The sequence below is a fragment of the Procambarus clarkii genome, chromosome 29 (assembly GCF_040958095.1).
Source record: "Procambarus clarkii isolate CNS0578487 chromosome 29, FALCON_Pclarkii_2.0, whole genome shotgun sequence".
In the NCBI taxonomy this organism is placed as follows: domain Eukaryota; kingdom Metazoa; phylum Arthropoda; class Malacostraca; order Decapoda; family Cambaridae; genus Procambarus; species Procambarus clarkii.
In genome coordinates, this window is record NC_091178.1 from 11,352,707 (window position 1) to 11,371,008 (window position 18,302).

At 37.3% G+C, this 18,302-nt stretch overlaps 1 protein-coding gene across 1 annotated transcript; it reads right to left on the reverse strand.

Annotated features, from left to right (window-relative positions):
- Positions 1-3,002: 3,002 nt before the first annotated feature.
- On the reverse strand, positions 3,003-15,527 carry LOC123765060 (V-type proton ATPase 16 kDa proteolipid subunit c). The gene is made up of 4 exons (XM_045753472.2): positions 15,281-15,527; positions 8,277-8,469; positions 6,399-6,552; positions 3,003-5,090 (listed from the first exon to the last, which is right to left on the reverse strand). Exons 1-4 carry the CDS (start codon positions 15,348-15,350, stop codon positions 5,031-5,033), a joined length of 477 nt encoding a protein of 158 aa, XP_045609428.1. The 5' UTR covers positions 15,351-15,527; the 3' UTR covers positions 3,003-5,030.
- Positions 15,528-18,302: the final 2,775 nt, after the last annotated feature.

The following is an 18,302-nucleotide window of genomic DNA, read 5'->3' on the forward strand; positions in this document are numbered from 1 at the left end:
TCTATGACCAGGCAAGAAAAATCAGGCAAGAAAGAGGGGTGGGCAGACTGCATATTTCTGGATTGCCAGAAAGCCTTTGACACAGTACCACACAAGAGGCTAGTGAAAAAGCTGGAGATGCAGGCAGGAGTGAAAGGGAAGGTACCCCATTGGATAAGGGAGTACCTAAACAACAGAAGTCAATGCAAGGGGTGAGGTCTCAGATCGGCGAGACGTCATCAGTGGAGTCCCACAGGGGTCAGACCTTGGACCTATACTGTTTCTGATATATGTAAATGATCTACCAGAGGGTACAGAATCGTTCCTCTCACTGTTTGCTATGATGCAAAAATTATGAGGAGGATTAAAACAGAGGAGGCTACAAGATGACCTAGACAGACTAAATGAGTGGTCCAACAAATGTCTGCTAAAGTTTAACCTGAGTAAATGCAAAGTAATAAAACTAGGCGGTGGAAACAGGAGGAAACAGGAGCCTTCAGGAACACAGGTTCCTGAAGGCTGTTCTGATATTAGCCAGCCTCGCTTATGCTGCAGATGTAATTCTTTTTGTGGGCTTCAGGAGACAGGTGTGGTGTGATATCAACTCCTAGATCTTTCTCTCTGTCCGTTTCATGAAGTACTTCATCTCCTATTCTGTATACTATGTCGGGTCTCCTGTATACTATTGACGATTGAGAGGCAGAACCAAAGAGCCAGAGCTCAACCCCTGCAAGCACAAATAGGCGAGTACACACACACAGCCCCAACATGAATAATACACAATCTATAAAGATCCTTTAAAAATGGCAGGGAAGGCTTCCAAGGAACTAAAACCAATTCCCCCTAGAAAAACTCCAGAGCAGACATTTCAGTGCCAAATGCAGATGTTTGTGTCTCGCTAATAGCAGAGTAAAAAGACAATTGCTATATTTACCCGTAACTACTCATTCCAGTAGACTCTTGCCCTTCGGACACACTCCAAAGATGTGTAGGACAATTATCAAAAGTATGTGCTAAGCCAGTATGGCCATATAGATATACAGTACATGAAATAACAACCTTTAACCTTAGAATTCCTCTTCCGTACGTTCCTGTGCAAAATAAATCTACACAAGATCCTGTAGCACATGGAGGGGACTGAAGTAATGCACCCAACAGCCAAAGTGCAGTACTGTACTCTGTTCATGTAAAGTCCTTCTCATCTTTGTCTTGCCACTCAGACCTAGTCCAATTCTAAGAGTAACCACACCAATTCTCAAACCACTTTAATAATCATTTAGATATTTGTGATACAGGTACAGTAGTCTAAAATATTAGTTCCAGTAATTGTCTACATGTAAGCTACCAAATGAACCTTTGTCCTAAACAGACATACTCCAGTTTTACTTTTAGTGAAATATATAGTATATCATTGGGTTAAAACATAAAAAGTAGTGAAATTTTGTTTGAAGAATTTGGTTTTCTGTAAACAATTCAGGCACAAATAATTTTTGAATTCCATATTTCACATTAGTTATGTTAACATGATTTGTTATTGACAAATGTAATGAAACCTAACCTATCCAAACCTTGGATAGAGTAGATAACACTAATTATGTAGTCATTCCCAATCCATTTCCTTGAGCAGATCATCTCCCTGAGGACAGGTTGCATAATTTGGCTAAATCATCCTTTAACAAGCAGGGATCCAGTGAAGGTCTTTACATTAGTTGAGAACCGAGACTACCAGCACAAGCTGCAACTTTACAGCCACTTCCTAAGTGGTCTGCCAAAATGACAGCTGCTATATAACAGGATTGAAGATCATCAACTGCAAATACCAAAGGGTGGAACCGACCCTTAAAAACAAAGAAAAAACGCTAATCTGTAGCAGATCACCAGAATCTATTGTTACTGGTCAATTTTAAGCTAACCCTGGCTAGCCAAAGACTAGGGCAATCCATTATTAAAAATGTCACAAAGAACTTTTACAGCAAGACCTGGGGGAGGGAATTAACAAACAGCATGCAATTCTACAAAGTAACAACCAAAATGTACCGAAGGGTGTATACCACACAAATCACTGTCCTTGAACAAGTACTGTGCCACAACACTGAAAATATACTGCAGTAGTTTGCACAAGAGAATACATATTGAGCCAAAACAGAAATGAAAGCTGGGGAGCCTGTCAATGTGCCTAACACAGAAATGTGTCTGCACCCTCTATAATCATTGCTATTAAATGTGCATACAGTACAACTGAATCTAGTGTGAATGAGCATGGGCCCACTGCAGTGAAAATATCTTGAAGACTAAATCAAGTCAACCAAATGCATTTCCCCTGACTGGATGGGCAGGCAAGGTGGTCAGTTAGGTGACAATGCTGCCATCTACTGGTGGTCTTTGAAAGGCTTCAGTATCTAGTGAACTTTTCTAGGGTCACTCCAGGTAAGATTAAGTTTTTCTTAAACTTTCGTGCCAGCCTCTAGCACCAACAAGACAAAACAGGGACACTGAAATCCCTATTGTGCCAGTGCAGGTTGTCATCCTCTTCATTATCACGATCCATTCCCTTGGTACCAGAATGGAATTGTTAGTTATTCCATTTACTGGCTCCATCAGAGTTGAACACCTGAACAAATTCATACATTTGACAAAGGATAAAGATGGGTTCTTGATATGAGCTTTCTCTAGTGCTTTTAAGGTAAAAGCAATGCCAAGATTTTTAATACCAAAGCACACCTTACCTTATTTCAGTTTAGAAAGCATGGGATATTTTTATAACAAACACCAGGAACCAAATCATTTTCAATAGCCCTTATTAATTTTAGTGTACGACAGCTGCTTTGTTAATATCGCCCAGTCACCTCTTGATCACAATAATGCAAGAACGGTGTACTTTTTGTGGATTAGTAAAAGTAACCTTTCAATTTCCTGAATAAAATTCGAGTTGAAAAACTGTTTCAATCCATTATATAAAAATTACCTATTAGTGCAATTTGCAGTAATGTTTTAAGTCAGGTTGTTAGAAATTAAAGGGAATACAGGACATTTAATTTAATGGAACAACTTTTACACCAATCTAATCTAAGATACTGTACATACACACTTACCACTTCAATACTGACTCCTGCACTGATGGTAGTACACTCAAGACAAAAACTTGATCGGTAAAGAGGGAGTAACCCGAATAATATCCTACTGTAACATCTATTTCCATCACTTAACATCTGATAAAACATTCAGACACATTGAGTATTGGCTATACAGGGTCACAAAGATCCAATGGCAATAGTAACACAAATGGTGTTCTCTGTTTTACTAACAAGAAACAGTGCATTAAAATTAAACCATTTTAAAACTATATTAGATACTGATTATTCATTTGATTCAAAAGTTCTACAGATACTTTGAGAATCTGAGAAATACTCATTTTCACATCATACAGTACATTACATGGATTATGTACGGAAGTCAAAATGAACCTGCTTTATATAAAAAAAAAAAAAAAAAAAAAAAATACACAATGTAGTCCAGTAATACACGTTGATAACACTACTATAAACCTTTAAAATGCGCAATACTGTATACATTTTGCATGTTATAATATTTGTATTATTTTAAAAACAGGCGATACCTGGAAATTTATCTTCGGTGAATCTATGAACTTCAATGTGTAATAACAAAACTACTAGATTCTACTTGTAAACAAAAAATATACATATATATATAATTATGACAGCACATGACTGGAATGTAACTAGTTAATATGCCTTTGCCTCATGAACTACAACTCCATAGTAAATGCTGATATTGTGCTTCACTGTAATGAAACTAGCTACTCTGATGAGTCTGAGGATTTCAACTTCAGAACTTACAGAACAGAAAATAAATACAAATCAAAAGGTACTAGATTAATTTTGAGAACCTAATACCTTTAAGAGGCAGAGACTGAACTTGAGTATTATTCAAAGGTTTAAGTTTCTGAATACCCATCATTTAAAAGATTCAAATACATCATACATTCTATTAAAAAAAAAAAACATGTCACTTTTGTTTCCCGATTGTATTTTTCAAACCTAATTACCTAAAATACACAGTACTTAATGTCTTTATTACAAATATTATACATATTAACACCCTTGTACATAATAAAAAATAATATAATTTTTGAAAATTCTATAAGACGGCAATCAGAAAATACCGAGACAACTATGCTAGCAATAAATATTCAAAACCTAATACAGGTCCTTGTATGATGTCTCGTATATTCCAATATCTTGGGAGGTCAAATTATCTTCTCAAATGTACGTTATGAATTGTGTGTAGTTGTTTGTGTGTGATTAAAATATAATATAATATAATATATAATATATATATATATCCTGAAAACGAGTTTTGGCAATAATTACAGCTCAGTTTGTTAGATCCCAATTTAAAGACATTTACACCATTTTTACCAAACTATAATGCAATAGATTAGGCAGTCTAAATATTCACACTATAAATTATACAATATTTACTATGATGTAAACAACAGTACTATATTTTAATTTCAAAGTACTGTACATAAAAAATCATCTATGTTAATTAACTAATTCATCTATTTCAAAATTAACCAAACGTACTTTGTGTTTGCAGATGAGCTCTCAAGTTATCAATGCAATGTTGCCTTGATAGTTGTTCTGATCCACATTGGATACATACCTATCAATAATATCATTGAATGATGCCAGCACAAGCTCATCTTAATAATTTTACAAGTTACATACTAATGTAGGATTCAGTGTTAATTATTATTCTTTAAGCAGATGCCAATTGGGAATACAGTACAAGTTTCCATTTTTGTGCTATTAAATGAGATGTTAAGACTAAAATTTTTAGATCATAATATGGATAAAATGATAAGCACATTAAGAATCAGCTGACTAGCACCATTATGCCACAACCCTAGTTCAGCTGCAATAAAGAGAACCTTTGCATCTGTTTTGGTTTTCCAATCTTGGGCAGATCTATGTATATGGTAATCCCATTACTACATCTGCCAGTGTATTTGTAGACTAGCTTTGCATTTATGATGAAGTCTTCGTATACAAGTAGATGGCTACAATCAGACCATAGAGACCAAGTACCTGTGAGGAAAGGTAGGGTATAAAAAAATGAGGCATACCAAGACTACATAACCACAATTCTTATATATAAACAAACTATTCTTACCTTGTTATTTCTCAAGTGCTGTATGTCACAATTATAAAATCAATATTACGTCTACAATACCCTTTACAGTAATAAAACTTGAGAAAATGAGGACTCTTCCTCATTTTTATTAAGATATTAAGTAAGAATTGAGCAGCAATATTTGCAAATTTGAAGATACAAAAAATGGGCAGGAAATACATTAGTAAGATTAAAGCCCTACAACACACTAGACAGGCTTTCAAAAATGATCAAAAGATTGGCAGCTGTAGTTTAATGCTGACAAATGTAGGGTTCTAAATTTAGGTAATGATGACTAACCCAGTCTCTCAACTATGTCATTATGGTAATAAATGTAACCAATGCAGTATATGAAAAGTAGAGGCTCACAAAAATTCATTTTCTATGCACTGGTTGGTGAGTGGGTGTGCATGGGTGGATGGCTTGGGTTCACACATTTCAAGTTAGGTTAGGACATTGGATTAATATGCTTACTGATATACTTCGGCAATATCTTGCTCTTCTTGGGCACCATTTAGATTATGCAGTTCAATTTTGATCACATAGTACAGATTGGCCAAATTTACTTCAAAGCATTTAGCAAAGGATTTCGAAGTTAATCCCAGGAATCAGAAATCTTCCATATGAAGAGATTGAAAAATCTTTATACAGTACAGTATTCTCTAGAAAGGTGAAGAGTTAAGAGTGACATAACTGAAATGTACAAGTGGATGAATGGCCATAAGGTGGATATTAATAAAGACAGTAAACGTATCAACACAGATTGGAAAATAAAGCAATGGACAAATTTAATAAGGTTAGATTTAGGAAAGTCCTGGGTAAATACTGGTTTAGAAATAGGGTTCTTTTGTGGAACAGACTACTAGGCAACATGAAAGATGTGGGAACACTTATATCAATTGTAGGTTAGACATACATATATACATGAATGGGTTTTCCGAGATATAAATCGGAGCCATCAAGTACAGTATGGCCCAATGGGCTTTCTGCAATCTAATTCATGTATTCTCAAGTCAGTGGCTACGAACGATCCATCATTGAATCAACTACCGGCATACATATGTAAGAAATGAGCAATAACTATAATAGTCTATAATTCACTAAAGCAACCTGAGAATATTATGTTCCTTACCTAACAGTAGGAACAAATAACAACCAATGTTGACAAGGAAATGCTATTCATAAAATGAGCAACTACACATACAAGAGCAATTTGTGCTTACCTCAGCAAAAATGAGAATTAGAATCATCCCCACAAACAATCGTGGCTGTTGGGCAGTTCCCCTTACACCAGCATCCCCAACAATTCCAATGGCAAATCCAGCAGCTAGACCAGACAGGCCAACACTCAGACCAGCACCAAGATGTACAAACCCTCTGAAATATAAAGAAATTAGAGTATAACTGCCACTGAATACAAAGATTAGCGACTCGGAATTATGAATCTTTAGTACCGGACAAAACATATTGTACAGATATATAAAGGTATATAAAATTAATGAGCAAATGGTCAATAATGAATAAAATGAAGAGGGTGAGTACACTAGACAATTGCATTGAGACAGCTTATATAGAGAAGGCACACAAGAAGAGTCCATGGCGTACATGCAACCTGTCCTCTTAAAAAGAACGTCACTTTTGGCCGTTTGTCCGTATGGCCGAATTTGGATGTAATTTGAAAATGAAAAAAAAATGAAAATAAATTTGGGATTTTTTTTTCACGAACAGTAAGTTAAGGGTCCTCTGATAGGTTAGGTGGGCAGGAAATTCTCAAAGTTTCAAAACGTTATGAAAAACGTGAATTTAAAAGTGTCCTCTTATAACCTCTGCGCGTACGCCGGACGGCTCAAACAGAAAACGGAACAGAACATCACTTTTGTGAGTCGATTTCATTTCAAATTACGTCCAAATTTGGCCATAGTGCGCATACCAGCGAAAAGTGACGTTCTTTTTGAGAGGACGGGTTGGTACATGGCCTTTATGGACTTCAAAGTAGCACACGACAGTTTAATAAGACTAAAATTTTTGAGTCATGAGAATGAATGTAATTGGCCAAGTTCTGTTTAATCTGAAAAGTTTTTAAGCAGATAGTAGTTGTATGTGTGTATGTAATATAAGAGTTAATGGTGTAAAGAGTAACTGATTGACCCTTATAATAGTTGTGCATCAGCGTTAAGTGATGTCATCTTGGTTGCTCAGTCTATATATGCAAGAATCGTGAAAACTGAAAACTTGGTATACAAGCCTAGTACAACTAACTATAATATATAAATGTTAGGAAAAAAAAAAAAAAAAAAAGGCATTTATGCAACGTTGGGCAAATCGTGGAAGGAAAACGACTGGGGGATATGAAACCTCCCAGAAAAAGCAAAATAAGAATAAACGCAGCCAGGTAACTCGAGAGGCAGTACCAACTCTTGTGTACGGATGTGTACTAATGGTGTGGTATAAAGGAGAAAAACAATTAGAGTCAAAGAAATGGCCAAGAAGCATTTATTGCAATAGTGCAATAAAAAGTCAATAAATGGCAAAACATTAGCATAATATATCAATTTCAGTATGTTGAACAAATAGCTGATAGACTGTTGAGTGTATTTGAGGGTAGGTGGTGTGGTGTGGCGAGGAAGGCCTGGATGAAGCGAGTACATACACCAAGTGTAAGAGGAAACGGGGATTGATCGACCAATGCAGGATATGGAAAGAATTAAGACTGGATTGTAGTTTGTAAGAAGGGATTTAATGTATATTCTGTATAAAATAATTTACGAGAAGCATTGTATACCTTAGCACACGAGGTGGCAGGATGCAACTGTGGATAACTGCTGATAATAATGTTTGTTTATTTGTGAATTATATTCATAAAGTAAGTGATATATGTATCTATAATCATCTTTAACTACAATATATAATTGTCTTTCTCAGGGATAATGTGTTCCCACCCCAATAAAATGGGTACTGGGGTAATAATACTATATGTCAAATATTAATTAGCTAGACAAAATTGGCTATTAGTGTAACTTCCTTCCCATATATATAAACATGGGAATCAAGAGCACAGACAAATTCATCCATGCTTTAAGTGTAAATAAATAGGTCCTTACTCGTATAATCCATATCCTTGCGAGGCAGAACCAAGCTTTCCAGCGATGAGGACAGCCACCACCAGGCCATAAATTGCAATGATACCAGCCATGACAACAGGGATGATGCATTTCATAATCAATTCAGGACGCATTACTGACATAGCTGCGATACCAACTCCAGATTTTGCTGTACCATAGGCAGCTCCCAAAGCTAAAAAGAAAAAGAAAAGCCAATATAATTAAAGATTTTTTTTTTTTTGTTGGGGGTGGGTGGGTGGGTGGGTGGGTGGGGGGGGGGCATTTACAGGTCAAAAGTCTAAAATAGAAAAAGTTTAAAGTGTAATAGAAAAAGAAACCACTGTACACTTTTCATTTCGATCTAACAATATAATTTACCACTACAAGTGCTAAGTTACATTGCCTTATACAGTACTTATAATGTTCTAAATGTATATTTCAAGTAGGAATATCATTACTCCAAAGATTCAATGTCTTTGGGCATACTCTAGCCGAAAATAAAAGTGCAACTCGGCTCAAATGGATCAATTAATGTTAGACCATGTACATTTTAGCTAAAAATATGTTGCAGTGAAAGATCAACAATAATTATAAATTTCACTATTGTATTTGTTTTCCATAATTAGTTAAAATGATAAATCACTTTTTGCTCATCTTTTGATGCCGAAACCAGTGGGTAAAACATTAAGTATTTTATAGGGTCTTTATATGCACCTGGCTTCATTCTCATTTCACAATTGGGGCTCTTGCGTTCAATTCTCGAGCTGGACAGAAAGGGTTGGGCATGTTTCTTTTAACCTAATACCTCTGTTCATCTAGCAACTAATTAGGCAACTGTCCCAGATAAGACATTATTTTCTTAAAAAATTTTTTTTTTGTAGTTTTAGGCACAGCAACACTTTCCATAGTACCAGAGTTCCTGACCAGATCAACTAGTAATCAGTTCATCACAAGATCCATAACAGCAGAAGCCATTAGAATGGTATCCCATTGTACTGTATAATGGTAACATTGTTCAGGTATGATAAATATATACAATTTGAGCAGATTTACTGAATAAAAATACGGCAATACAGGTGTATACTTATAGCAAACTGAAAACTGATAATGTTACTGTACAGTTAATTAAGGATTACATCACTAAAACTATATGATAACATGTAAAAATTTTATAATTTTTGTACTTGGGTAATTTGTTTTATTTTCTAATTGCGTATAGTACAGAAAATGACTTATTCCCCTTCAAATTTTTCTTTGACCTTTGCCTTAGATAGTTTAGGGAAGTTATCTGCAAGGATGCCAACTTTTTATCTATGCACTGGGACAAAATGTACGAACTCGTGTTTGGCAAAGCAAATCTGGCCTGGAAAGTGAATTACAATTGGTAATCTGCCTATATAGTATAAAAGTATAAAGTATAAAAAGGCATCCCCCCAGAAAAGAAAATTATACACATGACAAGATGCTTAAGGGGTGGACATTAACAATGAGGAGAGCTCACAGGGATTGGAATAGGAATGGTAGGACTGAGGAAGGGAAGAATGCTTTACTGGCAGTTGCTAGGCTGTGTGGGGAGAAGAGAAAGGAAATTAGGAGCAAGTATTGGCAGGAATTTGCAGAGAAAGTTGGGAGTAACAGAAACTTGAAGGAAATCTGGCAAGACGTAAATAAAATAAGGGGTAAAAAGCACAATTTTGTTGCACATCCAGACCCGCAAGGAATTGCAAATGAGCTCGTAAATAAATGGGCGGAAGCTGCCAAACTTAGTTCATTACCCGCTGTAACGAGAGAGTCATTAGATTCTTGGAAAGATCTAAGAAAGGATTTTATACTTATAGCAGGTAACAGTGGTGATGTCACTTGCACAGGTATTACCAGAGAAGAACTAATAACGGCGATTAAAGTTGGGAAATCTACCGCACCTGGGGAGGATGGAGTAACTTATGAAATACTTAATGAACTTGCCACTATGACGAAAAGCCCACTTTTAGACCTCTTTAATATTAGTTATAAAGAGGGCAGTATTCCCAGTAAATGGAAAAAAGCTATGATCATCCCTATCCCTAAAGCCAATGGAGAGTATAGACCTGTGTCTTTAACCTCGTGTTTTTGTAAAATGATGGAGAGGATCATTTTAAATAGACTTTTATATATAATAGGTGATCAGCTGTCTAGTAATTTGTTCGGGTTCCTCAAAGGAAAAAGTACCTCTGATTGTATTATTAAATGTCTAGCTAATGAAAATGATTATTATAGAATTTTCATTGATTTACAAGGAGCTTTTGATAAAGCCAACAAAGAGGTTATTTTATATGAATTAGCTAGTCTTGGTGTTAAAGGGAAATTATTGCGCTGGATAGGGGATTATCTTTACGAAAGGAAGGCTCAGGTGTGGTATCAAGGTTGTATGTCAGGTGTGAGGTCTTTTGAACTCGGCACACCTCAGGGAGGAGTTTTGAGTCCCACCCTGTTTAATGTACTAATGAATAAGATAGCATCTGAGAGATACTCAAATGGGGTAACTCCGATCATATATGCCGATGATATTTTATTTCAGGGCAAAGATATTTCAAAGGTTCAAACAGTGTTGGACAATTTCGGAAACCTGTGTCACCATATGGGATTGGTGGTTAATGAAAACAAAACTAAGTTTGAATGTAGAAGTCGGAGCCCCATTGTTTTGAAAATAAACGATAAAAATATAGAGAGAGTTAATATATATAAATATTTAGGCATATATGTTGGATATACCCATGAGAGTTTGGAAGCTGAGATGAACAGACTGTTGGGTCAATGTCGGAAGAGATTACAACCTCTGAAGGCTTTGGCATGCTGTGGAAAGGGAGTGGGAGTCCCTGTGCTACGAATGTTATACTTGAGTACTGTAAGATCTCTTATTGATTATGCTGCACCTGTCATTTCTTGTTTTGGTAAAGGTAGGATGGGCAAGTTGGAGAAGGTACAAAATGAAGCAATGAGAATTATCTTAGGATGCCCAAGAAATGCTATGATTGAGATAATGAGGATGGAGTTGAATCTGCAGAGTATTGGGGATAGAATTTCAGAGATAAATGTAGCCTCTGCCATTAGATTAATGAGAGGTGGGGGAGCTAATGAATTAATCCTCTCGGTTCAAAAGGTGGGAAGTAGTGAACAGTGTATGATGAAGAAGAGAGTATATATGAATAAATTATGTTATAATGTTATAAAGTATGATGTTATTACAGAGTGTATTGCTGTGCCCAAGAGAAAATTTACACCACCATGGGAGGATTGTAATGTAGATGTAGTAATTACTCCCTTGCATAAGAAAAAAAGTATGTATGAAATAGGAGAGCTGAGGGCAACATATGATTGTATAATTAGAAAACTGCCTACGGAAAACACTCTACATGTATATTGTGATGGGTCAGTAGCTAGGGATGGGAAGGCAGGATGTGGAGTCTTGATCAGGGAGTACACTGACATCGGCACTGTAGATACTGTTATTGGACGCCGCTTAACTGACAATGTCTCTTCAACGCAGGCTGAACTCCAAGGAGTATTAGCAGGATTACAGGAAGTAGTCAAATGTGGAAAAAATGCTTGCTTCTTTATTGACAGCAGAGGAGCGTTAGAGTCTTTAAATAGCAGACGCCCAGTATATCAGAATATTGTGATAGAGTGTAGAGAGAATGTTAAAAGACTAGAAAAAACTGGGTATAAAGTAAGATTCATGTGGATCCCTTCACATGTGGGAATACTGTTGAATGAGGTAGTTGATGACATAGCGAAGAGAGCCACTGAAAAAACTCTTGTTGATGTTGTATGTCAGTTAACCTTGAAACAAATAAAAACAAGACTCAAGGTGATTCAGGAGGGTGAAGAAATGATAAAGAGAATGGCAATGGTGGACAGTAGTAACACACTTAAGAATTATTCAATAATAAATACAAATTCGTCCTTCACTTATGGTAAAGGAAAGTCTACTTGGAAGGATTCAATTTACATGAGATTACGATTAGGATATAAATATATCTGGCAATACGGTGTTGATGTCAGTGAAAAAGATAAGGAGTGTAAATTATGCAGTATGCCGTCCGCCCACACCTTAGAACATTATGTATTAGAGTGTCACCTTATTGAAAAATATAGAAATAAGGAAATAAATAGTGTACCACATCAAATTGTTTGGATGTGTGATAATGGTATAATAGACAGTATACTTAGGAGCTACAAGAATTTTGCCCCAAGAATGTAACAATTATATGCTGTACTTGCTGTATGCAATGTTAAATGGGATTTTTGTACTGCTATATGTCTATTTGTACTCACTGAATTTGTGCGCCCCTTGAGGGACTTGAAGTAGAGGGGGGTAGAAATAGCCTAAGCTACTCTATCCCTTTGAGATGTATTTATTGCTTATCTCAATAAACATACTTGAACTTGAACTTGAATCTGCCAAACTGAAGTTGCACTGTATAATTAAGAAATGTTTTACTGTGCTGGTACTGCACAAATTTTTGAAGTTGTTTGTGAGAGTGGCTTTTCAATTGGCAAAGGAATTTGGTCCGTTGTTTAAAGGTGTTCACCGGCCCTACATAACAGTTGGGACAGGCGAGGCAGTGGAGCACTCAACAGCTGATGGATTTAAGAATGTTGGTTTAAGTAACTCCTTAAATAGGAATATTTAACACTAAGGTCATCGTGTTCAATTATCCAACATATCTAGACCCAGAATGTCTATCTCAGCAATGAAGATGTCGTGTGGGCGAAGAGAAATGTTGTACAGTGTGAAAAACAAAACTAGATTGTTGTCCTGTTGAAGGGTGAGCCTCCAGATAAAACTTTTTGTGCAAGGACTTTGCTACAGTAAAGTGGATAAATATATTGAGGAACCAACATTATGTATACAGTGTTCACATTGGAAATACATGGATTTAAGTGGCCCTTTGACCCCCCAGATATTGCTACTACAATAAGAAACATGATTTACAAGAGTGTAGTCAAGATTGGAAGAGTTCTTGTCATCATGTTACAATTGTTAAGGCACCCATAATACTTGTTCCTCTGTCCCATGAAGCCCCATCTGAAAGATCCAATGCTGGCTCTGACAAGCAGGATAGATGAAGCTCTGAAGAAAGGGACAATCGTTCCTAAGGAACAAGAAACAGTAAACAAAGATAGCCCCTGTAACCAACATTTAGGAGAAAGGAATGGAGATGATTAAGGCTAGCCTAGTGGCAATAGGAAATGAAGCCAAAAAAGCCTACTCGTAATGATAGGGCACAGGTGCAACATTAGCAACTCTGAGGTTGGTACACAGATTTTGGAATATCTCAAAATGTTAGACAAGAAAATTTAAGCTCTAGAAAAATCAGCTATGGCAGGTAGATGAGGTGAAATGGAGAGTGCAGTGGGGAGTGTAATGGAGGTGAAAGAAAGGAGCAGGATGGAGTAATACTAATGGAAGAGTCCCAGGAAAATTAACTATCTACCAGTGAGGCGAATGTTCAACCCTCTGTGGTGGGAAACATTGTAACAAAACGTAAGGTAGAGAAAGTTGAGCTAGGTTATTTGACTGTTGCTTTGCTACTACTATTTCTTTTCCTTTTACAGGAAATTTTTTTCTGTATTTAAATACAATAGTGGATGAATAGTGCTTCAAGGAACATAGCATAATGAACCCAGGTTTGCTCTTTCTATCATTAGAAATATAGACTTACTGTACTGATATCTTGGGAAACTGCTGTAACATATTTGATTCATTTCATGTCCAATGTAGAAAAGTTACAACACATTTGTATTGAAGTCATTGTACAGCTTTTACAATTCAGGTAGGTGAATGGAGTGGGGTCTCCCAGGTATGTCACCACTACCATTTAAACCAACCCAGTCCAACCAGAGTATGGTCAAATCGTACTCAAGACTGACAAACCTCATTTCCCAATTACCTAATATATTGATTAGTATTCATGGTGTTTAGTAATAGTATTTCATATTAGGCTGGCCTGTTTTAAGCTTAGTTGGGTCAGATTAGGTTTGTTTGGATTATATAGGGTAGTTAGATTGGTTTTAGTGTTGGCAAAGTATTGTGTACTATGTAACTTGCATCAACCTAACCTAACGAAACCAAACGAAAACAGAAAATTGTATTTCATATATAGTGCCCAGGACGAGACACGTCACAGTTTTAATTCCGAGGCAGATTTTGGATGTTTTTGTTAAAGTTGATTTTAGGGCGACAACGAAACTAGAAATATGCATGCACCTTGCTGAATCGGATTCCCGGTATGAAGAAATAAAAATAAAAAATAAAAAAAGACGGCAAAGGGAAACTGCCAAGTGGTGCTGACCACCTGGCGACACCCGCATACTCTCGGCAGGGCAGCAACCCACACCACACACAGGCCAACAAGCTCGGTAGAGAGAGCCGGGTGTCCTCCACATGCAGAGCAAACACAGGAACCTCCAGGGCCCGCCCAACCTCAGCACCTCTCCACCAAGGCAGCTCTGGACCCCAGCCAAATGCCCGAGGTGCAAGGTAGAAAACGCTAGAAAATCTATCGACGCCCCATGACCCAGTGGCTACATAGGCCCCAGGCGTCGCAACCATCCGGGCAATTTAACGAAGGAGCCTTACAGCTAAACGTAACCTTATGGGCAGGAAAAGGAGAACGCTAACCGGCGACCCCTAGGTGGAGCAAAAGTCAGGCATTCACACATCGTCAAGGTTGAGCTAGGAATTCCAGGTTTTAGACACTTCTGGGAGTCAATGACCCCTCCAAACTGATTGGTGGTCCTCAAGCAATACATGGTAGAATTAGGTTTACCAAAATGATCAAGAAAGTCTTCAACCTTAGACGTGAAGAGAGAGATATACCCACAGCTAGGACACAAAGTGCATGTTCAACATTTATTACAACCTAACATCGATTAGATCATTGTTTATCTTCGCGAGTGAAGGCGGCGAGCCAACACCTTGAGCAGCAGGCAGTGGTTTAGGCCTCCCCGGCGGCACTTACCACTGAATATCATTGCCGCCGAGGCCCCCATGGCTCCGAAGAAAGGTGAGTAGATCGGAGCTCCTGACATTGTGGTGGCTGACGCAGCACCTCAGAGAAAAAGCGTGAGCGGTACACAAGTATGTGGCGACGGGTGTGGGAAATATGGCACTCTGAGGTTGACGTTCAGCCCAGCACTCTTTCGCCTTGTGTCGATCTCCCTGATTGGTCGAGCCCGCCGCCACGGCCTTCTCTCAGCCAGTCAGCACTGGCGGCTCGTGGCTATCGACGCCCCACATGATCGATACAGAAGCTCAGCAGCTAGCCCGAGACTCTCTCCCTCCCGCTGGTGCGCCTGCCTCTTACTTTATTAAAACGAGTTTAATGTTCTGATAGCACTACCCACGAGATAAAGTGTCACAGATTTTATTATTATTATTATTATATTTTGCGGGGAACTAAACTACGTGTTTTTTACTGTCAGATATACTGAATGATTTGCAGTTTTAAACGAACATGCTTTCAGAAAGCATACTCTCATGTTTGACGTTTCTTGCAACCATGTGACTTTTGATCTCTTGGGCGTCACCATATGCTGGTCAAATAATGTTTCATGGATTAGAAAGACATATTGTATTTGACAAAATTGAACATTTATATCTATAATTAAAAAATGTATCTATCTGTTCCAGGTTGGAGGCCAGATGCTTGGAGCTAGCAAATTTTAAATACATTTTAATTTCATTTTTCAAGTAATTACTGCTGGGTACTTGCCCAACATTGGCAGGTCGGGATTGGTGTCAGAGCAACCTGTCCTCAGGGAGAAAATCCGCCCATGGGAAAAAATTGAGAACGACTACATAATTAATTCTAATAGCTATACTATCCATGGATATGTTAGGTTAAGGTTTGGTTAGGTTAGGTTTCATTATGGTTGATTACGTGAAATGGTGTATTACTGACAATTATGTGAAATATGAACTTCGAAAACTATTTGAGTGTACCAGAAAATTCCGTTTACAGAAAACCAAATTCTTCAAAGAAAACGTTTTCAGCATATATTTTTTATTTTAAGACAATGATTTGTAATACAATAAAGTTATAACTTGAGACTAATTCTCTGTTTAGGACAAAGGTTTACTTCCCAGTTTAAATGTAGACTATTACGAGAACTGTAATATACTTTCAAACCAACACAAATATCTGGATAACTAGCCAAGTGGTTTGAGAGAGGGGGGGGGGGGGAATGGTTATCCCATCCCCCGATGGGATTACGTGTTTTTCCCTTTAGACTTTATGGATTGTGTGTTGAACCAGTTTGTTGTGTTCTTATGGTGTTATAGATTAGTGCTATTGTGGGAGGAAGGGGAAGAGGGGTTCTGTGGGGGAGAAAGAGGAAGGAGGGGGTGGAGAAACAGAGGATAGAGTGGTGAAGGAGGCGAGAAGAGGTGAGGGGTGAAAAGCAGGAAGTGGGAACAGGGAAAAAGGAGCGAGATGGGGGGGGGGGAGTCAGACTTGGGCAGTGCCGGGTATCCCTTCTTGTTAATTAATATATGCAGCCTTGAAATATAGACGTAACAGCATATAGGCATGTGATCAACAGTCATTCACAGCTTCCTTGTGTGATACTTGCTTCAATGTCTGCAGCTGTCCTTTGGTCACTTCTTGTCTTAATTGTGTTGAGTCAAAACACTTTGATATTGTCTTACTCTTTACTGACTGTGATGCCTAACCTAATTTCAATGCCTTCATCAATTATATATTTTATATGAATACATATATTGGAATAGTATCTGTTATAACAATTATTTTGATAGAACGAGTAACTTATCTATGTAAAGCAGACAAATATTAAATCCGCAGCTTAAATATATATACTGGCCTAAATATAGACCCTATAGCCTATACCCTATCTGAGCCCTCAGCTCCCTAGCCTCGACATCTTGTAAAACGATCTATGTCTGTATCCCAAGTATAATTTGTATACCAAGTCACAGTAACGTCGTTGAAAATGAGACACTCAACCCACACATCTGAAAATATATTAAAAAAAAGAGGCTGTGAAGTAACTCAGTTCAATTGAAGGTTAACAAAAAAGGAGCACATTTGAATATAAGCTACAGTACACAGAAGTAATAGTAATAGAGATAATTACATAAGATAATGGAGATAATTACGCCTTTATTAAATAGTAATAATTATTATTATTAGTAATGGTAATGTCTTCTCACAGACATAATAACATTTTATGTAAGGAATTTTCATCACGTCTTTCGCACTCTCCTGAGTGCTTTATCAAGATCTGAGTGTGTGATTAGGATTAAATTAGTGTTTGATTAGACGGTGAAATGTAAGTCTCGTCCTAATCACACACTCAGACCTTGATAAAGCACTCAAGAGAGGAGCGAAAGAGTTGGTGTAAATTCCTTACTTAACACCTATATAGTCGTAATGGCTTGGCGCTTTATCCTGATAGTTTCCTTCCTTCCTTACATAGCTTTCACATACACACAAGTGTGGGTTTTTATCCTAAATAATTATTATTATATAACAGGCTAACGGTTCACAGGTCTAGCGAGCGGAAGAGGGCATGAGCAGGTCAGAGAGGCCAGCATTTAAGGAAGTGATGTCGTTTCGGCCTATACCGAACTGTTATCAGGTCGTATCATAATTTGTATTTGTTATGTTAGGATTTTAGACTTCAAAGCTGATACTGTGGACCAGCTGAACCAGTTAGGTTGTTATTAGACTAGGTACAGTTTTTGTTGCTGTAGGCTACTGATATCTGCTTTTAGGCTATTTACTTTTATTTCATTACTTTTGGTGTGCAACGTGTATGATTTCATTAATACTTAATTAAAATAAATAACAGTTGAATAACACAAATCAAAGTTAAGACTGTTATTTAATATATTTTAGCATTTTATAGTTTCTGTGGTACTCGGCGTCCCTGTTGTCATGGAAACGCCGTCAACACACCCCGCTTCTGTGATTACCTTCGTCCATATTTTAAGAACATGTGTTAGAGTGAATACTTGCTAGA

Excerpts from the sequence above, each read along its gene's own strand:
- LOC123765060 (XM_045753472.2), bottom strand. The coding sequence starts at position 15,350 with ATGTCAGGAGCTCCGATCTACTCACCTTTCTTCGGAGCCATGGGGGCC. Across the intron at positions 8,470-15,280 it reads GGCGGCAATGATATTCAGTG|CTTTGGGAGCTGCCTATGGT; the intron begins GTAAGTGCCGCC and ends TTTTCTTTTTAG. Across the intron at positions 6,553-8,276 it reads CAAGGATATGGATTATACGA|AGGGTTTGTACATCTTGGTG; the intron begins GTAAGGACCTAT and ends TTTATATTTCAG.